A 27,703-nucleotide genomic window follows, 5' to 3' on the forward strand; every position below is an offset into this window, starting at 1 on the left:
TGGAGTGGTGGCACTTGAGGTGACACGGGGGCTCCAGGGGGTGGTGGCACCACAGGGACAGGAGCTCAGGAGGTGGCAGCAGTGCAGGATGGTGGCACTTTAGGTGACACCATGGGGACAGGAGCTCAGGAGGTGGTGGCACCACGGGGACAGGAGCTCGGGAGGTGGCAGCAGTGCAGGATGGTGGCACTTGAGGTGACACGGGGGCTCCAGGGGGTGGTGGCACCGTGGGGACAGGAGCTCGGGAGGTGGCATCATCACGGGGTGGTGGCACTTGAGGTGACACGGAGGCTCCAGGGGGTGGTGGCATCTCACTGGCATCGTTCGGCCTTCTTCTGCGCGGCCTGAGGGGACAAAGGGGCCACTGAGGAGGGGACCCTCGGGGCCAAGGGGCTCGGGAGGGGGTGGTGGCACCTCCCGAGGGGACAGGGAGGGGACAGGGAGGTACCTGGGTGACGGAGACGCCCGTGAGGGCCTCGACGGCCGCGGGGAGCCGGGTGACCACGTCCAGGACCTCCCCGGGCAGCCGCGCCACCCCGACGTCCCCCGAGCCCCCGGCCACCAGCGTCACCCGGCGCGTCCCCAGCAGCGGCTGCGCCACCGCCTCCGCCACCTGCGCCCCGAAAGCCAATGGTGGAACCCCCAAATCCAACAACCGAACCCCAAAATCCGACCCTCAAACCCCAAAATACATCAAACCCCGAAATCCAACCCTCGAACCCCCACATCCAAAAATCGAACCCCAAAATCTGACCCTCGAACCCCGAAATCCGACCCTTGAACCCCAAAATCTGACCCTCAACCCCCAAAATCCAAAAATCGAACCCCAAAATCCAACCCTCAAGCCCCAAAATCTGACCCTCGAACCCCCAAATCTGACCCTCGAACCCCCAAATCCGACCCTCGAACCCCAAAATCCAACCCTTGAACCCCAAAATCTGACCCTCAAACCCCAAAATCCGACCCTTGAACCCCAAAATCCAACAACTGAACCCCAAAATCTGACCCTCAAACCCCCAAATCCAAAAATCGAACCCCAAAATCTGACCCTTGAACCCCAAAATCTGACCCTCAAACCCTGAAATCCAACCCTCAAACCCCCAAATCCAAAAATCGAACCCCAAAATCCGACCCTCGAACCCCGAAATCCAACCCCCAAACCCTGAAATCCTACCCTCGAACCCCGAAATCCGACCCTCGAACCCTGAAATCCAACCCTCGAACCCCAAAATCCGACCCCCGAACCCTGAAATCCAACCCTCACGCCCTAAAATCCGACCCTCAAACCCCAAAATCCGACCCTTGAGCCCCGAAATCTGACCCTCAAACCCCAAAATCCAACAACTGAACCCCAAAATCCAACAATCAAACCTCAAAATCCGACCCTCGCACCCCAAAATCTGACTCTTGAACCCCAAAATCCAACCCTCAAACCCCAAAATTCGACCCTCAAGCCCCAAAATCTGACTCTTGAACCCCGAAATCCGACCCTCGAACCCCGAAATCTGACCCTCAAACCCCCAAATCCAAAAATCGAACCCCAAAATCCAACCCTCAAGCCCCAAAATCTGACTCTTGAACCCCGAAATCCGACCCTCGAACCCCGAAATCTGACCCTCAAACCCCCAAATCCAAAAATCGAACCCCAAAATCCAACCCTCAAGCCCCAAAATCTGACTCTCACACCCCCAAATCTGACCCTCGAACCCCCAAATCCGACCCTCGAACCCCAAAATCCAACCCTTGAACCTCAAAATCTGACCCTCAAACCCTGAAATCCGACCCTTGAACCCCAAAATCCAACAACTGAACCCCAAAATCCAACCCTCAAACCCCCAAATCCAAAAATCAAACCCCAAAATCCAACCCTTGAACCTCAAAATCTGACCCTCAAACCCCAAAATCCAACAATCGAACCCCAAAATCCAACCCTCAAGCTCCAAAATCTGACCCTCACACCCCAAAATCCGACCCTCGAACCCCAAAATCCAACAACTGAACCCCAAAATCTGACCCTCAAACCCTGAAATCCAACCCTCAAACCCCCAAATCCAAAAATCGAACCCCAAAATCCGACCCTCGAACCCTGAAATCCAACCCTCGAACCCTGAAATCCGACCCTCGAACCCCGAAATCCAACCCTTGAACCCCAAAATCCGACCCCCAAACCCTGAAATCCAACCCTCAAACCCCAAAATCCGACCCCCGAACCCTGAAATCCAACCCTCGCGCCCTAAAATCCAACCCTTGAACCCCAAAATCCAACAAACCCCAAAATCCAACCCACAAACCCCGAAATCCGACTCTCGAACCCTGAAATCCAACCCTCGAACCCCAAAATCCGAACCCCGAACCCTGAAATCCAACCCTCACGCCCTAAAATCCGACCCTTGAACCCCAAAATCCGACCCTCAAACCCCAAAATCCGACCCTTGAGCCCCAAAATCTGACCCTCAAACCCCAAAATCCAACAACTGAACCCCAAAATCCAACAATCAAACCTCAAAATCCGACCCTCGCACCCCAAAATCTGACTCTTGAACCCCAAAATCCAACCCTCAAACCCCAAAATTCGACCCTCATGCCCCAAAATCTGACCCTGGCACCCCAAAATCTGACCCTCGAGCCCCGAAATCCAACCCTGGCGCCCCAAAATCCAACCCTCAAGCCCCAAAATCTGACTCTTGAACCCCGAAATCCGACCCTCGAACCCCGAAATCTGACCCTCAAACCCCAAAATCCAAAAATCGAACCCCAAAATCCAACCCTCAAGCCCCAAAATCTGACTCTCACACCCCCAAATCTGACCCTCGAACCCCCAAATCCAACCCTCGAACCCCAAAATCTGACCCTCGAACCCCCAAATCCGACCCTCGAACCCCAAAATCCAACCCTTGATCCCCAAAATCTGACCCTCAAACCCCAAAATCCGACCCTTGAACCCCAAAATCCAACAACTGAACCCCAAAATCTGACCCTCAAACCCCCAAATCCAAAAATCAAACCCCAAAATCCAACCCTTGAACCTCAAAATCTGACCCTCAAACCCTGAAATCCGACCCTCAAACCCCAAAATCCAACAATCGAACCCCAAAATCCAACCCTCAAGCTCCAAAATCTGACCCTCACACCCCAAAATCCGACCCTCGAACCCCAAAATCCAACAACCGAACCCCAAAATCTGACCCTCAAACCCCAAAATCCAACAACTGAACCCCAAAATCTGACCCTCAAACCCCCAAATCCAAAAATCGAACCCCAAAATCCGACCCTCGAACCCCAAAATCCGATCCTCACACCCTGAAATCCGACCCTCGAACCCCGAAATCCGACCCCCAAACCCTGAAATCCTACCCTCGAACCCCGAAATCCGACCCTCGAACCCTGAAATCCGACCCTCGAACCCTGAAATCCAACCCTTGAACCCCAAAATCCGACCCCCGAACCCTGAAATCCAACCCTCACGCCCTAAAATCCAACCCTTGAACCCCAAAATCCAACAAACCCCAAAATCCAACCCACAAACCCCGAAATCCGACTCTCGAACCCTGAAATCCAACCCTCGAACCCCAAAATCCGAACCCCGAACCCTGAAATCCAACCCTCACGCCCTAAAATCCGACCCTTGAACCCCAAAATCCGACCCTCAAACCCCAAAATCCGACCCTTGAGCCCCGAAATCCAACAATCAAACCTCAAAATCCGACCCTCGCACCCCAAAATCTGACTCTTGAACCCCAAAATCCAACCCTCAAACCCCAAAATTCGACCCTCATGCCCCAAAATCTGACCCTGGCACCCCAAAATCTGACCCTCGAGCCCCGAAATCCAACCCTGGCGCCCCAAAATCCAACCCTCAAGCCCCAAAATCTGACTCTTGAACCCCGAAATCCGACCCTCGAACCCCGAAATCTGACCCTCAAACCCCAAAATCCAAAAATCGAACCCCAAAATCCAACCCTCAAGCCCCAAAATCTGACTCTCACACCCCCAAATCTGACCCTCGAACCCCCAAATCCAACCCTCGAACCCCAAAATCTGACCCTCGAACCCCCAAATCCGACCCTCGAACCCCAAAATCCAACCCTTGATCCCCAAAATCTGACCCTCAAACCCCAAAATCCGACCCTTGAACCCCAAAATCCAACAACTGAACCCCAAAATCTGACCCTCAAACCCCCAAATCCAAAAATCAAACCCCAAAATCCAACCCTTGAACCTCAAAATCTGACCCTCAAACCCTGAAATCCGACCCTCAAACCCCAAAATCCAACAATCGAACCCCAAAATCCAACCCTCAAGCTCCAAAATCTGACCCTCACACCCCAAAATCCGACCCTCGAACCCCAAAATCCAACAACCGAACCCCAAAATCTGACCCTCAAACCCCAAAATCCAACAACTGAACCCCAAAATCTGACCCTCAAACCCCCAAATCCAAAAATCGAACCCCAAAATCCGACCCTCGAACCCCAAAATCCGATCCTCACACCCTGAAATCCGACCCTCGAACCCCGAAATCCGACCCCCAAACCCTGAAATCCTACCCTCGAACCCCGAAATCCGACCCTCGAACCCTGAAATCCGACCCTCGAACCCTGAAATCCAACCCTTGAACCCCAAAATCCGACCCCCGAACCCTGAAATCCAACCCTCACGCCCTAAAATCCAACCCTTGAACCCCAAAATCCAACAAACCCCAAAATCCAACCCACAAACCCCGAAATCCGACTCTCGAACCCTGAAATCCAACCCTCGAACCCCAAAATCCGAACCCCGAACCCTGAAATCCAACCCTCACGCCCTAAAATCCGACCCTTGAACCCCAAAATCCGACCCTCAAACCCCAAAATCCGACCCTTGAGCCCCGAAATCCAACAATCAAACCTCAAAATCCGACCCTCGCACCCCAAAATCTGACTCTTGAACCCCAAAATCCAACCCTCAAACCCCAAAATTCGACCCTCATGCCCCAAAATCTGACCCTGGCACCCCAAAATCTGACCCTCGAGCCCCGAAATCCAACCCTGGCGCCCCAAAATCCAACCCTCAAGCCCCAAAATCTGACTCTTGAACCCCGAAATCTGACCCTCGAACCCCGAAATCAAACAATTGGACCCCAAAATCCAACCCACAAACCCCAAAATCCGACCCTGGCACCCCGAAATCCAACAATCAAACCCCGAAATCCGACCCCTGCGCCCCGAAATCTGACCCTCGCGCCCCAAAATACAACAATCAAACCCCAAAATCCGATCCTCACACCCCAAAATACAACAATTGAACCCCAAAATCCAACCCTGGCGCCCCAAAATCCGATCCTCACACCCCAAAATACAACAATTGAACCCCAAAATCCAACCCTGGCGCCCCAAAATCTGACCCTCAAACCCCCAAATCTCACACGGCGGCCAAAAAACCCCACGTTTTTCACCTCAAAACTAGCCCCAGGAAGGCAAAAAGGACCCCTGAGACCCCAAAATGTGCCCTGGGAACCCCAAAACCGGCCCTGAGACCCCAAAATGTGCCCTGGGAACCCCAAAATCAACCACTTTCACCCTAAAACTGGACCCAGAACTCCCAAACTGGCAACAATTCACCCCAAATCCCCCCTGTGACCCCCAAACCGCCCCGTAGGGACCCCCCAATCACCCCTAGACACCCCCTAGACACCCCAAATCCCCCCCAGGGGTCCCCAATGCCCCCTAGGGACCCCAAATACCTTCTAGGGGTCCCCAAATGCCCTTTAAGGACCTTCAAATCACCCCTAAATGCCCCCCAGGGACCCCAAATCCCCCCCCCCCAGGGGTCCCCAACTGCCCCACAGGGACCCCAAGTTGCCCCCCAGGGGCCCCCAAATGCCTCACAGGGACCCCAAATCCCCCCCCAGGGGTCCCCAAATGCCCCTTAGGGACCCCCAAATGCCTCACAGGGGCCCCAAATCGCCCCCCAGGGACCCTCAACTGCCCCCCAGGGACCCCAAATCCCCCCCAGGGGTCCCCAACTGCCCCCTGGGGACCCCAAATCCCCCCCAGGGGTCCCCAACTGACCCCTGGGGACCCCAAATCCCCCGCCAGGGGTCCCCAAATCCCCCCCCAGGGGTCCCCAACTGCCTCCCCAGGGGCCCCAAATACCCCCCAGGGCCCCCCAAATGCCTCACAGGGACCCCAAATCCCCCCCAGGGACCCTCAACTGCTCCGTAGGGACCCCAAATCCCCCCTAGGGACCCTCAACTGCTCCCTAGGGACCCCAAATCGCCCCCCCAGGGGTCCCAACTGCCCCCTAGGGACCCCAAATCCCCCCCCAGGGGTCCCCAACTGCCCCCTGGGGACCCCAAATCCCCCCCGGGGGTCCTCAACTGCCCCCTAGGGACCCCAAATGCCCCACAGGGACCCCAAATCCCCCCCAGGGGTCCCCAAATGCTCCACAGGGACCCCAAATCCCCCCCAGGGACCCTCAACTGCCCCCTAGGGACCCCAAATGCCCCACAGGGACCCCAAATCCCCCCCAGGGGTCCCCAAATGCCCCACAGGGACCCCAAATCGCCCCCCAGGGGTCCCCAAATGCTCCACAGGGACCCCAAATCCCCCCCAGGGGTCCCCAACTGCCCCCTGGGGACCCCAACTCCTCCCGCAGGGCCCCCCAAAGCCCCCGCTGACCTGGGGCAGGCGCTGCAGGACCATGTCGACCACGGCCGCGTCGCGGTACTTGGCGAAGGCCTCGGCCTTGGCCGCCGTCTGCGCCGCCTCGGCCTGCGCCTTCGCTGCCGCCGCCGCCGCCCGCGCCGCCCCCGTCACCTGCGCACCCCAAAACCTCCTCAGCTCGCCCCGAAACCGGCCCCGGCCCCCCAAAACCTCCCCCGTCCACCCCAAACCTGGAACAGGGGAGCCAAAATCTGCCCCCAGCAGCCCCAAAACACTCAGATTTCGCCCCAAAACCAGCCCCTGGCCCCCAAATCAGCCATTTTCACCCTAAAATGGACACCAGAACCCCCCAAACCCCCAGATCTCACCCCAAAACCAGCCCCAGGCCCCCAAATCAGCCGTTTTCACCCCAAAATGGACACCAGAACCCCCCAAACCCCCAGATCTCACCCCAAAACCAGACCTAGAACCCCAAATCGACCATTTTCACCCCAAAATGGACACCAGAACCCCCAAAACCCCCAGATCTCACCCCAAAACCAGCCCCAGGCCCCCAAATCAGCCATTTTCACCCTAAAATTAACACCAGAACCCCCAAAATCCCCAGATCTCACCCCAAAACCAGCCCCAGGCCCCCAAATCAGCCATTTTCACCCCAAAATTAACACCTGAACCCCCCAAACCCCCAGATCTCACCCCAAAACCAGGCCTAGAACCCCAAATCAGCCATTTTCACCCTAAAATTAACACCAGAACCCCCAAAACCCCCAGATCTCACCCCAAAACCAGACCTAGAACCCCAAATCGACCATTTTCACCCTAAAATTAACACCAGAACCCCCAAAACCCCCAGATCTCACCCCAAAACCAGCCCCAGGCCCCCAAATCAGCCATTTTCACCCTAAAATGGACACCTGAACCCCCAAAATCCCCAGATCTCACCCCAAAACCAGCCCCAGGCCCCCAAATCAGCCATTTTCACCCTAAAATGAACACCAGAACCCCCAAAATCCCCAGATCTCACCCCAAAACCAGCCCCAGGCCCCCAAATCAGCCATTTTCACCCTAAAATGGACACCTGAACCCCCAAAATCCCCAGATCTCACCCCAAAACCAGACCTAGAACCCCAAATCAGCCGTTTTCACCCTAAAATTAACACCAGAACCCCCAAAACCCCCAGATCTCACCCCAAAACCAGCCCCAGGCCCCCAAATCAGCCATTTTCACCCTAAAATTAACACCTGAACCCCCAAAACCCCCAGATCTCACCCCAAAACCAGCCCCAGGCCCCCAAATCAGCCATTTTCACCCTAAAATTAACACCAGAACCCCCAAAATCCCCAGATCTCGCCCCAAAACCAGCCCCTGGCCCCCAAATCAGCCATTTTCACCCTAAAATTAACACCAGAACCCCCAAAATCCCCAGATCTCGCCCCAAAACCAGCCCCAGGCCCCCAAATCAGCCATTTTCACCCCAAAATTAACACCAGAACCCCCAAAACCCCCAGATCTCACCCCAAAACCAGACCTAGAACCCCAAATCGACCATTTTCACCCTAAAATTAACACCGGAATCCCCAAAACCCCCAGATCTCACCCCAAAACCAGACCCAGGCCCCCAAAACAGCCGCTTTCACCCCAAAAATCACACCCGGCACCCCAAAACAGCCACTTTCACCCCCAAATCTGCCCCCAACAGCCCCCGAACCCCCAGATCTCACCCCAAAATCACACCCGGCACCCCAAAACAGCCGCTTTCACCCCAAAATTCACACCCAGCACCCCAAACCAGCCACTTGCACCCCAAAATCTGCCCCCCCAAGCCCTAAAACCCCCAGATCTCACCCCAAAATCACACCTGGCACCCCAAAACAGCCACTTTCACCCCCAAAATCACACCCTGCACCTCAAAACAGCCACTTTCACCCCCAAATCTGCCCCCCAAAGCACTAAAACCCCCAGATCTCACCCCAAAATCACACCCAGCACCCCAAAACAGCCACTTTCACCCCAAAATCACACCCAGCACCCCAAAACAGCCACTGTCACCCCCAAATCTGCCCTCAACAGCCCCTGAACCCCCAGATCTCACCCCAAAATCACACCTGGCACCCCAAAACAGCCACTTTCACCCAAAAAAATCACACCCGGCACCCCAAAACAGCCACTTTCACCCCAAAAATCACACCTGGCACCCCAAAACAGCCACTTGCACCCCAAAATCTGCCCCCCCAAGCCCTAAAACCCCCAGATCTCACCCCAAAATCACACCTGGCACCCCAAAACAGCCGCTTTCACCCCAAAAATCACACCTGGCACCCCAAAACAGCCACTTTCACCCCAAAAATCACACCTGGCACCCCAAAACAGCCACTTGCACCCCAAAATCTGCCCCCCCAAAGCACTAAAACCCCCAGATCTCACCCCAAAATCACACCCGGCACCCCAAAACAGCCCCTTGCGCCCCCAAATCTCCCCTCAACAGCCCCCCAATCCCCAGATCTCACCCCAAAATCACACCTGGCACCCCAAAACAGCCACTTTCACCCCAAAATCACACCTGGCACCCCAAAACAGCCACTTGCACCCCAAAATCACACCTGGCACCCCAAAACAGCCACTTGCACCCCAAAATCACACCCTGCACCCCAAAACAGCCCCTTGCACCCCCAAATCTGCCCCCCCAAACCCTAACCCCCCCGACCTCACCCCAAAACCAGCCCCGGCCCCCCAAACCCCCTGGTTTCCCCCCAGACTCACGCGCAGGGCCTCGGCCTCGGCCTCCGCCTGCATCATCACCTGCGCCCTGGCCGGGGGGGGGGAAGATTTTGGGGTGAAAATAGGGGATTTTGGGGCTCGGGGAGGGATTTTGGGGTGAAACCGGATGATTTTGGGGCTCGGGGGGGGGGGATTTGGGGGGAGATTTGGGGGTTTTGGGGCGCTGGGGGCAGATCTTGGGGGGGAAAGAGGTGGATTTTTAGGGCTCTGGGGAGGGTTTGGGGGGTGGGGGGACCCCAAATCCCCCCTTGTGACCCCAAATCCCCCCTTGTGACCCCCCAAACCACCCCCCAGGGCCCCCAAATCCCCTGCTGTGACCCCCCAAATCCCCCCCCAGGGCCCCCAAATCCCCCCTTGTGACCCCCCAAACCACCCCCCCAGGGCCCCCAAATCCCCCCTTGTGACCCCAAATCCCCCCTTGTGACCCCCCAAACCACCCCCCAGGGCCCCCAAATCCCCTGCTGTGACCCCAAATCACCCCCAGGGCCCCCAAATCCCCCCTTGTGACCCCCCCCAATCACCCCCCAGGGTCCCCAAATCCCCCCCGTGACCCCCCAAATCACCCCCCAGGGCCCCCAAATCCCCTCTCAGGACCCCAATTTCCCCCTTGGTGATCCTCAAACCCCCTTTTATGAACCCCAAATGCCCCCCAGGGACCCCCAAATCACCCCAAGTGCCCCAGAGGGACCCCCAATCCCCTCCTGTGCCCCCCAAATCCCCTCCTGTGCCCCCCCAAATGCCCCATAGGGACCCCCAAACGCCCCATAGGGACCCCAGATCCCGTCTCGGGACCCCAATTTCCCCCCTGGTGACCCTCAAACCCCCTTTTATGAGCCCCAAATGCCCCACAAAGAACCCCAAACCGCCCCAAGTGCCCCAGAGTGACCCCAAATCCTCTCCTGTGACCCCCAAATCCCCCCCCAGGGACCCCAAATCCCCCCCAGGGACCCCAAGTCCCCCCCCAATTCCCCCCTTGTGACCCCCAAATGCCCCCATAGTGACTCCAAACCATCTCCAGGGCCCCCAAATGCCCCAGAGTGACCCCCAAATCCCTTCTTGTGACCCCCAAATCCCCTCCTGTGCCCCCAAATCACCCCCCAGGGCCCCCAAATCCCCTCTCGGGACCCCAATTTCCCCCCTGGTGACTCTCAAACCCCCTTTTATGAGCCCCAAATGCCCCCCAGGGACCCCCAAATCACCCCAAGCGCCCCAGAGTGACCCCCAATCCCCTCCTGTGCCCCCCAAATCCCCTCCTATGACCCCCAAATGCCCCATAGGGACCCCCAAACGCCCTATAGGGACCCCAATTCCCCCCCAGGGCCCCCCAACTCCCCTCCCGCGCCCCCCAACTCCCCTCCTGTGACCCCCAAACGCCCCATAGGGACCCCAATTCCCCCCCAGGGCCCCCAACTCCCCTCCTGTGACCACCAAATGCCCCATAGGGACCTCCAAACGCTCCATAGGGACCCCAAATGCCCCCCCAGGGCCCGCAAATCCCCTCCCGTGCCCCCCAACTCCCCTCCTGTGACCCCCAAACGCCCCATAGGGACCCCGAAACGCTCCATAGGGACCCCAATTCCCCCCCCAGGGCCCCCAAATCCCCTCCCGCACCCCCCAAATCCCCTCCTGTGACCCCCAAACGCCCCATAGGGACCCCCAAACGCTCCATAGGGACCCCAAATCCCCCCCCAGGGCCCCCAACTCCCCTCCTGTGACCCCCAAATGCCCCATAGGGACCCCAATTCCCCCCCAGAGCCCCCAACTCCCCTCCTGTGACCCCCAAACGCCCCATAGGGACCCCCAAACACCCCACAGGGACCCCAAATCAACCCCCAAATCTCCTCCTGTGACCCCCAAATCACCCCCCAGGGCCCCCAAATCCCCTCTCGGGACCCCAATTTCCCCCCTGGTGACTCTCAAACCCCCTTTTATGAGCCCCAAATGCCCCCCAGGGACCCCCAAATCACCCCAAGCGCCCCAGAGTGACCCCCAACTCCCCCCCTGTGACCCCCAAACGCCCCCGAAGTGACTCCAAATCATCTCCAGGGCCCCCAAACGCCCCAGGGTGTCCCCCAAATCCCCTCCTGTGCCCCCCAGATCACCCCCCAAATCCCCTCTCCGGACCCCAGTTTCCCCCTGGTGACCCTCAAAGCCCCTTTTATGAGTCCCAAATGCCCCCCAGGGACCCCCAAATCACCCCAATTCCCCCCCAGGGCCCCCAAATCCCCTCCCATGCCCCCCAGCTCCCCTCCTGTGACCCCCAAATGCCCCATAGGGACCCCGAAACGCTCCATAGGGACCCCAATTCCCCCCAGGGCCCCCAACTCCCGTCCTGTGCCCCCCAAATCCCCTCCTGTGACCCCCAAACGCCCCATAGGGACCCCCAAACGCCCCATAGGGACCCCAATTCCCCCCCAGGGCCCGCAAATCCCCTCCCGCACCCCCCAAATCCCCTCCTGTGACCCCCAAACGCCCCATAGGGACCCCGAAACGCCCCATAGGGACCCCAAATCCCCCCCCAGGGCCCCCAACTCCCCTCCTGTGACCCCCAAACGCCCCATAGGGACCCCAATTCCCCCCCAGAGCCCCCAACTCCCCTCCCACACCCCCCAACTCCCCTCCCGTGACCCCCAAATGCCCCACAGGGACCCCCAAACGCTCCATAGGGACCCCAATTCCCCCCCAGGGCCCCCCAAACCCCTCCTGTGACCCCCAAATGCCCCATAGGGACCCCCAAACGCCCCATAGGGACCCCAATTCCCCCCCAGGGCCCCCCAACTCCCCTCCTGTGACCCCCAAACGCCCCATAGGGACCCCCAAACGCTCCATAGGGACCCCAAATCCCCCCCCAGGGCCCCCAACTCCCCTCCTGTGACCCCCAAATGCCCCATAGGGACCCCAACTCCCCCCCAGAGCCCCCAACTCCCCTCCCGCACCCCCCAACTCCCCTCCCGTGACCCCCAAACGCCCCATAGGGACCCCCAAACGCTCCATAGGGACCCCAATTCCCCCCCAGGGCCCCCCAACTCCCCTCCCGCGCCCCCCCCGGTCACCGCTGGGCCTCGGCGAGGCGCTCGAGGCGGTAGCGCTCGGCCTCGGCGGGTTTGCGGACGGTGGCCTCGAGCTCGCGCTCCCGCCGCCCCACCTCGTGCTCCTGCAGCTGCACGCGCTGCGCCCGCTCCACCACCTCCACCTGCGCCCGCTGCTCCTCGATCGCCTGCCGCGTCCGCGCCACCTGCACCCCGCGGGCCACCACGCGCCTCCGGTGGGCTACCAGGGCCACCAGGGGGCAACTGGGGGGGGCAGGGGGGCAACTGGGGGGGGCAGGGGGCAACTGGGGGGGCCGGGGGGCAACTGGGGGGGGGCAGGGGGCAACCGAGGGGATCCAGGGGGCAACCGAGGGGGGCAGGGGGCAACTGAGGGGGCCAGGGAGCAAGCAGAGGGTCTAGGGGGCAAGCAGAGGGGGCCAGGGGGCAAGCAGAGGGGCCAGGGGGCAAGCAGAGGGGGCCAGGGGGCAAGCAGAGGGGGCCAGGGGGCAAGCAGAGGGGCCAGGGGGCAAGCCAGGAGTCCAAGAGAGCAACTAGGGATCCAGGGGGCAACCAAACACCTCCAGTGGGCCACCGGGGCTGCCAGGGGGCAAGCAGGGGGGGGCCAGGGGGCAAGCAGAGGGGGGCCAGGGGGCAATCGAGGGGGACTGGGGGCAACTGGGGCGTCCAGGGGGCCACTGGGGCCACCAGGGGTCAAGCAAAGGGGCCAGGGGGCAAGCGAGGAGTCCAAGAGGGCAACTAGGGAACCAGGGGGCAACCGAGGGGTCCAGGGGGCAACTGAGGAGGGGTCCAAGAGGGCAACTAGGGATCCAGGGGGCAACTGAGGGGTCCAGGGGGCAACCACAGGGTCCAAGAGAGCAACTAGGGATCCAGGGGGCAACCAAACGCCTCCAGCGGGCCACCGGGGCCGCCAGGGGGCAAGCAGAGGGGCCAGGGGGCAAGCAGAGGGGTCCAAAAGGGCAACTAGGGGTCCACGAGGCAAGCAGAGGGGTCTACGGGGGCAACCAAGAGGCTCCAGGGGGCAAGCAGAGGGTCCAAGAGGGCAACTAGGGATCCAGGGGGCAACTGAGGGGTCCAGGGGGCAAGCACAGGGGGCCAGGGGGCAACCGAGGGATCCAAGAGAGCAACCAAGGGGCTCCAGGGGGCATCTGAGGGGGGCTCCAGGGGGCAACCAAGAGGGTCCAGGGGGCAACCAAGAATTTGGGGCACACCAGGAGGAACCCAGATGGTTTTGGGGCCCCCAAAGGTTCCCAGATGGTTTTTGGAGCCACCAAGGGCTCCCAGATGGATTTTGGGGCCACCAAAGGTTCCCAGATGGTTTCTGGGGGGTCACCAAGGGCTCCCAGATGGATTTTGGGGGCCACCAAGGGCTCCCAGATGGTTTTGGGGTCACCACGGGTTGCTAGATGGTTTTGGGGGCCACCAAAGGCTCCCAGATGGTTTTGAGGAGCCAGCAATGGCTCCCAGATGGTTTTGAGGGGTCACCAAGGGTTCCCAGATGGTTTTTTGGGGCCACCAAGGGCTCCCAGATGGATTTTGGGGCCACCAAGGGCTCCCAGCTGGTTTTGGGGGGGTCCTGGAGGCCCGTCGGGGTTCCCCGAGGGTTGGGGGGTCACCTGGAGCTGGTAGGCGAGGTCGGCCTGGGCCTTGCGGGCGCTGACGTCCCCGTCGCACTGAGCCTGCTGGAGCTGGAAGTCCCGCTGAGCTCGAGCCATCGACGTCTCGCTGAGCAGCTGAGCCGAGAGCTGCTCCTGCCGAGCACGAGCCTCCTGGGGACACGGGGACCGAGAGTGAGGGACACGGGACACCAGGGGGACGTCGGAGGGGTGGGAGATGGACATCGAGGGACACCAGGAGGACGTTGGAGGGGTTGGAGATGGAGATCGAGGGACACGGGGACACCAGGAGGACGTCGGAGGGGTGGGAGATGGACATCGAGGGACGCCAGGAGGACGTTGGAGGGGTTGGAGATGGAGAGCGAGGGACATGGGGACACCAGGGGGACGTCGGAGGGGTTGGAGATGGAGATCGAGGGACACGGGGACACCAGGAGGACGTCGGAGGGGTGGGAGATGGACATCGAGGGACGCCAGGAGGACATTGGAGGGGTTGGAGATGGAGGTCGAGGGACACGGGGACACCAGGGAGACGTTGAAGGGGTCGGAGATAGAGATTAAGAGACACCAAGAGGACATTGGAGGGGTTGGAGAGGGAGGTTGAGGGACACCAAGGGGACGTTGGAGGGGTTGGAGATAGAGATCGAGGGACACGGGGACACCAGGAAGACGTTGGAGGGGTTGGAGATGGAGAGCGAGGGACATGGGGACACCAGGAGGACATTGGAGGGGTTGGAGATGGAGATCGAGGGACACGGGGACACCAGGAACACGTTGGAGGGGTTGGAGATGGAGATCAAGGGACACCAGGAGGACATTGGAGGGGTTGGAGACGGAGATTGAGGGACATGGGGACACCAGGAGGACGTTGGAGGGGTTGGAGATGGAGATCGAGGGACACGGAGACACCAAGAGGACGTTGGAGGGGTCGGAGATGGTGAGCGAGGGACACGGGGACACCAGGAACACGTTGGAGGGGTTGGAGATGAAGGTTGAGGGACACGGGGATACCAGGAACACGTTGGAGGGGTTGGAGATGGAGATCGAGGGACACCAGGAGGACGTTGGAGGGGTTGGAAATGGAGGTTGAGGGACACCAGGAGGACATTGAAAGTGCAGGAGATGGAGATCGAGGGACACGGAGCCACCAGGAGCACGTTGGAGGGGTTGGAGATGGAGGTTGAGGGACATGGGGACACCAGGAGGACAGTGGAGGGGTTGGAGATGGAGGTCGAGGGACACGGGGACACCAGGAGGACATTGGAGGGGTCAGAGATGGAGGTTGAGGGACACCAGGAGGACAGTGGAGGCGCAGGAGCTGGAGGCCGAGGGCCGCGGTGGCCTCGGGGGACACTGACGCGGATGCCGGCGTCTCTCTTGGCTTCGGCCTCCCCGACGCGGGCGTCGCGCTGAACCTGCGCCGTGCGGCCCTTGCCCAGCGAGTGCAGGTAGTCCTGGGGACACAGGGGACAATGCCACCACCCGGCCACCACCACGGGCCCCGGCCCTCTTGGGGGGTCCCCAGCCCTGGTGTCCCCAGCCCCTCCTGGTGTTCCCATCCCCTTCTGGTGTCCCCAACCCTCTCCAATGTCCCCAGCCCTCTTGGTGGGGCCCCAGCCCTGGTGTCCCCAGCCCCTCCTGGTGTCCCCAACCCTCTCCAATGTCCCCAGCCCTCTTGGTGGGCCCCCAGCCCTGGTGTCCCCAGCCCCTCCTGGTGTCCCCACCCCTCTCCAGTGTCCCCATCCCTCTCGATTTGTCCCCAGCCCTCTCCGATGTCCCAACATCTCTTGGTGGGTCTCCATCCCTGGTGACCCCCACCCTTCCTGGTGTCCCCAACCCTCTCCGATGTCCCTGTTTCTCTTGGTGGGTCCCCATCCCCGGTGTCCCCAACCCTTCCTGGTGTCCCCAGCCCTCTTGGTGGGTCCCCAGCCCTTCGTTGTGTCCCTATCCCTCTCCGATGTCCCCAGCCCTGGTGTCCCCAGCCCTCTCCAATGTCCCCACATCTCTCAGTGGGTCCCCAGCCCTGGTGTCCCCCTCCCCTCCTAGTGTCCCCAACCCTTCCTCGTGTCCCCAGCCCTTCCTCGTGTCCCTGTTTCGCTTGGTGGGTCCCCAGCCCTCATATCCCCACCCCTTCCTGGTGTCCCCACATCTCTTGGTGGGTCCCCAGCCCTTCCTGTTGTCCATTTCTCTTGGTGGGTCCCCAGCCCTGGTGTCCCCAACCCTTCCTGGTGTCCCCACCCCCCTCCGATGTCCCCCTCCCTCTTGGTGGGTCCTCAGCCCTGATGTCCCCAGCCCCTCCTGGTGTCCCCAGCCCTCTCTGATGTCTCCATCCCTCTTGGTGTGTCCCCATCCTTGGTGTCCCCATCGCCTCCTGGTGTCCCCAGCCCTCTCTGATGTCTCCATCCCTCTTGGTGTGTCCCCATCCTTGGTGTCCCCATCGCCTCCTGGTGTCCCCAGCCCTCTCTGATGTCCCCATCCCTCTTGGTGTGTCCCCATCCTTGATGTCCCCAGCCCCTCCTGGTGTCCCCAGCCCTCTCTGATGTCCCCATCCCCTCCTGGTGTCCCCAACCCTCTCCAATGTCCCCCTCCCTCTTGGTGGGGCCCCAGCCCTGGTGTCCCCAGCCCCTCCTGGTGTCCCCAGCCCTCTCTGATGTCCCCATCCCTCTTGGTGAGTCCTCAGCCCTGATGTCCCCAGCCCCTCCTGGTGTCCCCAACCCTCTCCAATGTCCCCCTCCCTCTTGGTGTGTCCCCATCCTTGGTGTCCCCATCCCCTCCTGGTGTCCCCACCCCTCTCTGATGTCCCCATCCCTCTTGGTGGGTCCCCATCCTTGGTGTCCCCATCGCCTCCTGGTGTCCCCACCCCTCTCTGATGTCCCCATCCCTGGTGTCCCCAACCCTCTCTGATGTCCCCATCCCTCTTGGTGGGTCCCCATCCTTGATATCCCCACCCCCTCCAGGTGTCCCCCTCCCTCTCGATGTGTCCCCAGCCCTGGTGTCCCCCTCCCTGTGGGTGTGTCCCCCGCCCTGGTGTCCCCGTCCCGGGGTCCCCGTGGCCACCTGGTCGTCGTGGATGTCCTTGAGGGTGTAGCTGACGACGCTGATCCCCATGTTCACCAGGTCCGAGGAGGCCACCTTGAACACCTGCTCCGAGAACTTCTGCCGGTCCTTGTAGATCTCCTGAGGGACCAGGGGGCCGCGGCTACCGCCTTGGGGGCCGCGGCTACCACTCTGGGGGCCGGGGCTACCACCCTGGGGGCTGCGGCCACCACTCTGAGGGCTAGGGCTACTGCCTCAGGGACTGTGGCTACCGTCCTAGGGTCCATGGCCACCGCCCTGAGGGCTGCGGCTACCACCCTAGGGGCTGCGGCTACCACCCTGGGGGCTGTGGCCACCACTCTAAGGGCCAGGGTTACCACCCTAGGGGCTGTGGCTACCACCCTAGAGTCCATGGCTACCACCCTAGGGGCTGTGGCTACCACCCTAGGGGCTGCGGTCACCACTCTGAGGGCCAGGGCTACCATCCTAGGCTCCATGGCTACCACCCTAGGGGTTGTGGCCACCACTCTGAGGGCTGCAGCTACCACCCTAGCAACTGTGGCTACCACCCTAGAGTCCATGGCTACCGCCCTGAGGGCTGTGGCTACTGCCCCGGGGGATGCGGCTACTGCCCTATGGACTGTGGCTACCACCCTGGGGGCTGCGGTCACCACTCTGAGGGCTGCAGCTACCACCCTAAGGACTGTGGCTACCACCCTAGGGTCCATGGCTACCACGCTGGGGACTGCGGCTACCACTCCAGGGGTGTGGCTACCACCCTGGGGGCTGCGGCTACCACTCCAGGGGTGTGGCTACCACCCTAGGGGCTGCGGTCACCACTCTGAGGGCTGCAGCTACCACCCTAGGGACTGTGGCTACCACCCTAGGGTCCATGGCTACCACCCTGGGGGCTGTGGCTACCACTCCAGGGGTGTGGCTACCACCCTGGGGGCTGTGGCTACCACCCTAGAGTCCATGGCTACCACCCTGGGGGCTGCGGCTACCACTCCAGGGGTGTGGCTACCACCCTGGGGGCTGTGGCTACCACCCTAGAGTCCATGGCTACCACCCTGGGGGCTGCGGCTACCACTCCAGGGGTGCGGCTACCACCCTAGAGTCCATGGCTACCACCCTGGGGGCTGTGGCTACCACTCCAGGGGTGCGGCTACCACCCTGGGGGCCGCGGCTACCGCCCTGGGGGCCGCGGCTACCCCACAGGAGGAGCGTCCTGGTTCCCAGGGAGCGTGGCTACCCCCCAGGGCGGCGCGGCCAGTCCCGAAGGGCCCGTGGCTACCAGCGAGGGGCCCGCGGCTACCTCGACGGTCATGTGGGCCATGATGGCGCGCTGGTGGCCCTCGAGGGTCTCGAGGGCGATGTGGCCGATCTCGCTCTCCGATTTGCCCAGGAACATCTGGCAGGCGGCCGCCAGCATCTCCTTGTTCTGGCCCTGGATCTTCACCTGCCGGAGCCGAAGCCGGAGCCGAAGCCGGAGTCACTCCCGGAGCCAAAGCCGGAGTCACTCCCGGAGTCGAATCCGGAGTCACTCCCGGAGTCACAAGTCGAACTCTGAGCTGAATCTGGAGCCGCATCTGGATTCCCACCCAGAGCCACTTCCCAACCTGGGATTCCCACCCAGAGCTGAATCCGGAGTCACACCTGGAACTGAATCCAGAGTCACACCCAGAGCCGCTTCCCACCCCCTCAGAGCCAAATGCGGAGCCACATCTGGATCCACACCCAGAGCTGAATCCGGAGTCACACCCGGAGCCGCTTCCCACTCCCTCAGAGCCGAATCCGGAGCCACATCTGGATTCACTCCCAGAGCTGAATCCAGAGTCACACCTGGAACTGAATCCAGAGTCACACCCGGAGCCGCTTCCCACCCACTTGGAACCAAATCCAGAGCCACATCTGGATTCCCACCCAGAGCTGAATCCGGAGTCACACCCGGAGCTGCTTCCCACCCCCTCAGAGCCGAATCCGGAGTCACTCCCGGAGTCACAAGTCGAACTCTGAGCCGAATCTGGAGCCGCATCTGGATTCCCACCCAGAGCCACTTCCCAACCTGGGATTCCCACCCAGAGCTGAATCCGGAGTCACACCTGGAACTGAATCCAGAGTCACACCCAGAGCCGCTTCCCACCCCCTCAGAGCCGAATCCGGAGCCACATCTGGATTCACACCCAGAGCTGAATCCAGAGCCACATCTGGATTCCCACCCACAGCTGAATCCAGAGTCACACCTGGAGCTGAATCCAGAGTCACACCCGGAGCCAAATCCAGAGTCACACCCGGAGCCGCTTCCCACCCACTTGGAACCAAATCCAGAGCCACATCTGGATTCCCACCCAGAGCTGAATCCGGAGTCACACCTGGAACCCCTTCCCACCCACTCAGAGCCAAATCCGGAGCCACATCTGGATTCCCACCCAGAACTGAATCCAGAGTCACACCTGGAACCAAATCCAGAGTCACACTCGGAGCCGCTTCCCACCCCCTCAGAGCCGAATCTGGAGCCACATCTGGATTCCCACCCAGAGCTGAACCCAGAGTCACACCTGGAGCCGAACCCAGAGTCACACCTGGAGCCGCTTCCCACCCACTCAGAGCCGAATGCGGAGCCACATCTGGATTCCCACCCAGAGCCGAACCCAGAGTCACACCTGGAGCCGCTTCCCACCCACTCAGAGCCAAATCTGGAGCCACATCTGGATTCCCACCCAGAGCTGAATCCAGAGTCACACCTGGAGCCACTTCCCACCCCCTCAGAGCCGAATCCGGAGCCACATCTGGATTCCCACCCAGAGCTGAATCCAGAGTCACACCTGGAGCTGAATCCAGAGTCACACCCGGAGCCGCTTCCCACCCACTCAGAGCCGAATGCGGAGCCACATCTGGATCCACACCCAGAGCTGAATCCAGAGTCACATCTGGAACTGAATCCAGAGTCACACCCGGAGCCGCTTCCCACCCCCTCAGAGCCGAACGCGGAGCCACATCTGGATTCACACCCAGAGCTGAATCCAGAGTCACACCCGGAGCCGCTTCCCACTCCCTCAGAGCCGAATCCGGAGCCACATCTGGATTCACTCCCAGAGCTGAATCCAGAGTCACACCTGGAACCAAATCCAGAGTCACACCCGGAGCCGCTTCCCACCCACTTGGAACCAAATCCAGAGCCACATCTGGATTCCCACCCAGAGCTGAATCCGGAGTCACACCTGGAGCCCCTTCCCACCCACTCAGAGCCAAATCCGGAGCCACATCTGGATTCGCACCCAGAGCTGAATCCAGAGTCACACCTGGAACCAAATCCAGAGTCACACTCGGAGCCGCTTCCCACCCCCTCAGAGCTGAATCTGGAGCCACATCTGGATTCCCACCCAGAGCTGAATCTGGAGTCACACCTGGAACTGAATCCAGAGTCACACCCGGAGCTGAATCCAGAGTCACACCCAGAGTCAGTTCCCACCCCCTCAGAGCCGAATCCGGGGCCACATCTGGATTCCCACCCAGAGCTGAATCCAGAGTCACACCCGGAGCCGCTTCCCACCCCCTCAGAGCCGAATCCGGAGTCACATCTGGATCCACACCCAGATCTGAATCCAGAGTCACACCTGGAACTGAATCCAGAGTCACACCTGGAGCCCCTTCCCACCCCCTCAGAGCTGAATCCGGAGCCACATCTGGATTCCCACCCAGAGCTGAATCCAGAGTCACACCTGGAGCCGAACCCAGAGTCACACCTGGAGGCACTTCCCACCCCCTCAGAGCCGAATGCGGAGCCACATCTGGATCCACACCCAGAGCTGAATCCAGAGTCACATCTGGAACTGAATCCAGAGTCACACCCGGAGCCGCTTCCCACCCCCTCAGAGCCGAACGCGGAGCCACATCTGGATTCACACCCAGAGCCGAATCCAGAGTCACACCCGGAGCCGCTTCCCACCCCCTCAGAGCCGAATCCGGAGTCACATCTGGATCCACACCCAGATCTGAATCCAGAGTCACACCTGGAACTGAATCCAGAGTCACACCTGGAGCCCCTTCCCACCCCCTCAGAGCTGAATCCGGAGCCACATCTGGATTCCCACCCAGAGCTGAATCCAGAGTCACATCTGGAACTGAATCCAGAGTCACACCCGGAGCCGCTTCCCACCCCCTCAGAGCCGAATCTGGAGCCACATCTGGATCCACACCCAGAGCTGAATCCAGAGTCACATCTGGAACTGAATCCAGAGTCACACCCGGAGCCGCTTCCCACCCCCTCAGAGCCGAACGCGGAGCCACATCTGGATTCGCACCCAGAGCCGAATCCAGAGTCACACCCGGAGCTGCTTCCCACCCACTCGGAACCGAATCCGGAGCCACATCTGGATTCGCACCCAGAGCTGAATCCGGAGTCACACCTGGAGCCACTTCCCACCCACTCAGAGCCGAATCCGGAGCCACATCTGGATCCACACCCAGAGCTGAATCCAGAGTCACACCTGGAACCAAATCCAGAGTCACACCCAGAGCCGCTTATCACCCACTCAGAGCCCAATCCGGAGCCACATCTGGATTCCCACCCAGAGCTGAATCCAGAGTCACACCTGGAGCCACTTCCCACCCCCTCAGAGCTGAATCCGGAGCCACATCTGGATTCCCACCCAGAGCCACTTCCCACCCAGAGCTGAATCCGGAGTCACACCCAGAGCCGCATGAAGACCCAATTCCAGAGCCACATCACACGCGGACCCGCATCCGGATCCACTCCTAATCCAGAATTCCCACGCGGACCCGCATCCAGATCCACTTCTAATCCAGAATTCCCACCTGGATCCGCATCCAGATCCACTTCTAATCCAGAATTCCCATCCGGATCCGCATCCGGATCCACTTCTAATCCAGAATTCCCATCCGGATCCGCATCCGGATCCACTTCTAATCCAGAATTCCCACGCGGACCCGCATCCGGATCCACTTCTAATCCAGAATTCCCACCCGGATCCGCATCCAGATCCACTTCTAATCCAGAATTCCCACGCGGACCCGCATCCAGATCCACTTCTAATCCAGAATTCCCATCCGGATCCGCATCCGGATCCACTTCTAATCCAGAGTTCCCACCCGGACCCGCATCCGGATCCACTTCTAATCCAGAGTTCCCACCCGGACCCGCATCCGGATCCACTTCTAATCCAGAGTTCCCACCCGGACCCGCATCCGGATCCACTCCTAATCCAGAACTCCCACCCGGACCCGCATCCGGATCCACTCCTAATCCAGAGTTCCCACCCGGACCCGCATCCGGATCCACTCCTAATCCAGAATTCCCACGCGGACCCGCATCCAGATCCACTCCTAATCCAGAATTCCCACGCGGACCCGCATCCGGATCCACTCCTAATCCAGAATTCCCACGCGGACCCGCATCCGGATCCACTTCTAATCCAGAATTCCCACCCGGACCCGCATCCGGATCCACTTCTAATCCAGAATTCCCACCCGGATCCACATCCGGATCCACTTCTAATCCCGAATTCCCACCCGGATCTGCATCCAGATCCACTTCTAATCCAGAATTCCCACCCGGATCTGCATCCAGATCCACTTCTAATCCAGAATTCCCACCTGGATCCAGATTGCACCCAGAATTCAGACCGAGATCCACACCCAGTCCGGATTTCCCATCCGGATCCGCACCCCACCTGGATCCGCATCTGGATCCACTTCCAATCCAGATCCAGACCAGAATTCCCATCCGGATCCACTTCCCATCTGGATCCACACCTGGATCCACTTCCCATGGGGAATTCCCACCTAGATTCGGATCCGCATCCACTCCCCCAACTCGCCGCCATCGCCGCTTTAAGACCCATTAAAGCTTGACACTCCCCCCATCCCCCGCATCGCCCTTTTAAGAGAACCCATTCCCCACCATAGGCTGTGAGATGGGGCCCACCCTGAGGCCCCCCCTCCCGCCATAAGAACCGTTAGTGCTTTATGGGCCGTCACCCCTTTAAGAAGCGTTGCCGCTTTAAGAGCGGGTGGGGCCCACAGCAAAGAGGGGACTCGAAACCTCCTCCCAGTCCATCCCAGTCCACTCCTAACCCCCTCCCAGTGCATCCCAGTACAGCCCAGTCTACTCCTAATCCCCTCCCAGTGCATCCCAGTGCATCCCAGTCCACTCCTAACCCCCTCCCAGTCCATCCCAGTGCATCCCAGTGCATCCCAGTCCACTCCTAACCCCCTCCCAGTCCATCCCAGTGCATCCCAGTGCATCCCAGTCCACTCCTAACCCCCTCCCAGTCCATCCCAGTGCATCCCAGTACAGCCCAGTCTACTCCTAATCCCCTCCCAGTGGATCCCAGTGCATCCCAGTGCATCCCAGTCCACCCCTAACCCCCTCCCAGTGCATCCCAGTACAGCCCAGTCCACTCCTAACCCCCTCCCAGTCCATCCCAGTCCACTCCTAATCCCCTCCCAGTCCATCCCAGTACAGCCCAGTCTACTCCTAATCCCCTCCCAGTGGATCCCAGTCCATCCCAGTACAGCCCAGTCTACTCCTAATCCCCTCCCAGTCCATCCCAGTACAGCCCAGTCCATCCCAATCCCCTCCCAGTAGAGCCCAGTCCCTCCCAGTGCCCTCAAACCCTCTCCCAGTCCCCTCCCAGTATATCCCAGTGCCCTCAACTCCCCACCCAGTCCCTCCCAATCCATCCCACTGCCCTTAAACCCCCTCCCAGTCCATCCCAGTCCGTCCCAGTGCCCTCCCAGTCCGTCCCAGTGCCCTCAAACCCTCTCCCAGTCCGTCCCAGTGCCTCCCAGTGTGTCCCAGTGCACCTGGGCGATGCCGGTGACGGAGATGGGGACGCCGTGGCGGGTATAAACCTTCTCACTGCGTACGTTGAGGGTCAGCGTGTTCAGCGAGATCCTGCGGGACCCAGTATAAACCAGTACAAACCAGTACAGCAAAGCACAAACCAGCCCAGCCCACCCCAGGGCCCTCAAACCCCTCCAGACCTGCTCCCAGTGCCTCCCAGCATAACCCAGTCCATCCCAGCGCCCTCGACCCCCCTCCAAACCTCTTCCCAGTCCCTCCCAGTCCCTCCCAGTCCATCCCAGTGCCCTCAACCCCCCTCCAAACCACCTCCCAGTACATCCCAGTCCCTTCCAATCCCCTCCCAGTCCACCCCAGTGCACTCAAACCCCTTCCCAGTCCATTCTAGTGCTCTCAACCCCCCTTCCAGTCCACCCCAGTCCCTTCCAATCCCCTTCCAGTCCATCCCAGTCCCTTCCAATCCCCTCCCAGTGCCCTCCCAGTCCACCCCAGTGCCCTCAAACCCCCTCCCAGTCCATCCCAGTCCCTTCCAATCCCCACCCAGTCCACCCCAGTGCCTTCCAGTCCCCTCCCAGTCCACCCCAGTCCCTTCCAATCCCCTCCCAGTCCATCCCAGTGCCCTCAACCCCCTTCCCAGTCCATCCCAGTCCCTTCCAATCCCCTCCCAGTCCATCCCAGTGCCCTCAACCCCCTTCCCAGTCCATCCCAGTGCCCTCAAACCCCCTCCCAGTCCATCCCAGTGCCCTCAAACCCCCTCCCAGTCCACCCCAGTCCCTTCCAATCCCCTCCCAGTCCATCCCAGTGCCCTCAACCCCCTTCCCAGTCCATCCCAGTCCCTTCCAATCCCCTCCCAGTCCATCCCAGTGCCCTCAACCCCCTTCCCAGTCCATCCCAGTGCCCTCAAACCCCCTCCCAGTCCACCCCAGTCCCTTCCAATCCCCTCCCAGTCCATCCCAGTGCCCTCAACCCTCTTCCCAGTCCATCCCAGTGCCCTCAAACCCCCTCCCAGTCCACCCCAGTCCCTTCCAATCCCCTCCCAGTCCATCCCAGTGCCCTCAACCCTCTTCCCAGTCCATCCCAGTGCCCTCAAACCCCCTCCCAGTCCATCCCAGTCCCTTCCAATCCCCTCCCAGTCCATCCCAGTGCCCTCAAACCCCCTCCCAGTCCACCCCAGTCCCTTCCAATCCCCTCCCAGTCCATCCCAGTGCCCTCAAACCCCCTCCCAGTCCACCCCAGTCCCTTCCAATCCCCTCCCAGTCCATCCCAGTGCCCTCAAACCCCCTCCCAGTCCATCCCAGTGCCCTCAAACCCCCTCCCAGTCCACCCCAGTGCCCTCAAACCCCCTCCCAGTCCATCCCAGTGCCCTCAAACCCCCTCCCAGTCCACCCCAGTGCCCTCAAACCCCCTCCCAGTCCACCCCAGTGCCCTCCAATCCCCTCCCAGTGGCTCCCAGTGCGCTCACCGCTGGATCTGCTGCAGACAGGGCACCACCAGCACCCGCCCCCCGGCCACCATCACGGGGGGGCTGCGGCAGAACCCTGCGGACACGGAGTTTGAGGGAAAATCCAGGGGATTTGGGCAACTCGGGGGTTTGGGGGGACACCAAGGTCTTTGGGGGGATCCGGGGGCTGGGGGGACCCCAATTTGGGGGGGAGAAACGAGGGGTTTTAGGGAAAATCCAAGGTTTGAGGGGGGGACACCCCGAGTATGAGGGGAAAATGAGGGGTTTGAGGGAAAATCCAAGGTTTGAGGGGGGGACACCCCAAGTTTGAGGGAAAAATGAGGGGTTTGAGGGAAAATCCAAGGTTTGAGGGGGGACACCCCGAGTTTGAGGGGAAAATGAGGGGATTTAGGAAAAATCCAAGGTTTGAGGGGGGGACGCCCCAAGTTTGAGGGAAAAATGAGGGGTTTGAGGGAAAATCCAAGGTTTGAGGGGGGACACCCCGAGTTTGAGGGGAAAATGAGGGGATTTAGGAAAAATCCAAGGTTTGAGGGGGGGGACACCCCGAGTTTGAGGGGAAAATGAGGGGTTTGAGGGAAAATCCAAGGTTTGAGGGGGGGACACCCCAAGTTTGAGGGAAAAATGAGGGGTTTTAGGGAAAATCCAAGGTTTGAGGGGGGGAAACCCTGAGTTTGAGGGAAAAATGAGGGGTTTTAGGAAAAATCCAAGGTTTGAGGGGGGGACGCCCCGAGTTTGAGGGAAAAATGAGGGGTTTGAGGGAAAATCCAAGGTTTGAGGGGGGGACACCCCGAGTTTGAGGGAAAAATGAGGGGTTTTAGGGAAAATCCAAGGTTTGAGGGGGGGAAACCCTGAGTTTGAGGGAAAAATGAGGGGTTTGAGGGAAAATCCAAGGTTTGAGGGGGGGACACCCCGAGTTTGAGGGAAAAATGAGGGGTTTGAGGGAAAATCCAAGGTTTGAGGGGGGGACGCCCCGAGTTTGAGGGAAAAATGAGGGGTTTGAGGGAAAATCCAAGGTTTGAGGGGGGGACGCCCCGAGTTTGAGGGGAAAATGAGGGGATTTAGGAAAAATCCAAGGTTTGAGGGGGGGACACCCCGAGTTTGAGGGAAAAATGAGGGGTTTTAGGAAAAATCCGAGGTTTGAGGGGGGGACACCCCAAGTTTGACTGGAAAATGAGGGGTTTTAGGAAAAATCCAAGGTTTGAGGGGGGGACACCCCAACTTTGAGGAGAAAAGAGGGGGTTTGGGCCACTTGGGGCTTTGGGGGGACCCAGGTTTTGGGGGAGAAAAGGGGGATTTTGGGAAAATCCAAGTTTTTTTGGGGGGACGCAGGTTTTGGGGTGGAATCCCAGGATTTCGGGGGCGCCCCCGACTCACCCGACACCACCATGGCCTCGTTGGGGCCGCACGTGAAGAACATCCCGGGTTGGATCCCGTTTGGATCCGAATTCGTTTAGATCTGGGACCCCCCCCAAATCCGGATCCCCCGCCCCGGGTCCTCCGCGATCCCGACAGCCCCTGCGGCAGAGCCACCGCCCCTGGGCTCTGCCTGGTAACCGGTGACGTCACCAGCGTCTCGGGTTCCCAGTGGGTGTTTCCCGCCCTTCCCGCGGGGCTGCGGCTCCGGCGCCGAGTTCTGCCTGGTTACCGATGACGTCACCAGCGCCTCGGCTCCCCATTGGCTGCTTCTCCTGCGCCGGCGCCGAGTTCCGCCTGGCGACCAGTGACGTCACGGGCGCCTCAGAGCCCCATTGGCTGCGCCCCACTCTCTCTCCCAGTCCCTCCCAGTGGCCTCAGCCCTCCTCGAGACCCCTCCCAGTACCTCCCAGTGCCTCCCAGCGCATCCCAGTGCCCTTAAACTCCCTCGAAACCTTCTCCCAGTACATCCCAGTCCACCCCAGTGCTCTCATCCCCCCTCAAGACCCCTCCCAGTACCTCCCAGTCCCATCCCAGTACATCCCAGTCCCTTCTAATGCTCTCCCAGTCCATCCCAGTGCCCATAATCCCCATTGAAACCTTCTCCCAGTACATCCCAGTCCCTCTCAGTCCGCTCCCAGTATATCCCAGCACATCCCAGTGCCCCCAACCACCTTTGAGATCACTCCCAGTACTTCCCCGCCCCCTCCCAGTACATCCCAGTCCCTCTCAGTCCACTCCCAGTACATCCCAGTCCCTTCCCAGTTCATCCAAATGCCCTTAACCTCCCTCAAAACTTTCTCCCAGTACATCCCAGTCCCTCTCAGTCCCCTCCCAGTATATCCCAGTCCACCCCAGTCCTCTCATCCCCCCTTGAGAC

General features: G+C 60.4%; 3 protein-coding genes across 3 annotated transcripts in view; all 3 read right to left on the minus strand.

Moving 5' to 3' along the window:
• The window catches only part of LOC138734342 (zinc finger protein 585A-like), a 352,271-nt gene that overhangs the window by 105,794 nt on the left and 218,774 nt on the right, over positions 1–27,703 (minus strand). The window lies entirely within an intron of this gene.
• GABBR1 (gamma-aminobutyric acid type B receptor subunit 1) overlaps positions 1–27,703 on the minus strand; it is an 83,600-nt gene that overhangs the window by 22,435 nt on the left and 33,462 nt on the right. The gene's annotated exons all lie outside the window — the stretch shown is intronic.
• On the minus strand, positions 221–26,909 carry FLOT1 (flotillin 1). Its single transcript, XM_069881979.1, has 12 exons — positions 26,785–26,909; positions 25,411–25,486; positions 23,951–24,041; positions 18,438–18,581; positions 17,144–17,263; positions 15,445–15,540; positions 14,087–14,239; positions 12,477–12,658; positions 9,406–9,451; positions 6,660–6,797; positions 449–613; positions 221–344 (listed from the first exon to the last, which is right to left on the minus strand). Exons 1-12 carry the CDS (start codon positions 26,825–26,827, stop codon positions 312–314), a joined length of 1,287 nt encoding a protein of 428 aa, XP_069738080.1. The 5' UTR covers positions 26,828–26,909; the 3' UTR covers positions 221–311.

The sequence above is a fragment of the Phaenicophaeus curvirostris genome, unplaced genomic scaffold, assembly GCF_032191515.1.
Source record: "Phaenicophaeus curvirostris isolate KB17595 unplaced genomic scaffold, BPBGC_Pcur_1.0 scaffold_73, whole genome shotgun sequence".
Lineage (NCBI taxonomy): Eukaryota > Metazoa > Chordata > Aves > Cuculiformes > Cuculidae > Phaenicophaeus > Phaenicophaeus curvirostris.

Excerpts from the sequence above, each read along its gene's own strand:
- FLOT1 (XM_069881979.1), bottom strand. The coding sequence starts at position 26,827 with ATGTTCTTCACGTGCGGCCCCAACGAGGCCATGGTGGTGTCGG. Across the intron at positions 18,582-23,950 it reads CCGTCACCGGCATCGCCCAG|GTGAAGATCCAGGGCCAGAA; the intron begins GTGCACTGGGAC and ends CGGCTCCGGCAG. Across the intron at positions 9,452-12,476 it reads CGCCTCGCCGAGGCCCAGCG|GGCGCAGGTGATGATGCAGG; the intron begins GTGACCGGGGGG and ends CCCCCCGGCCAG.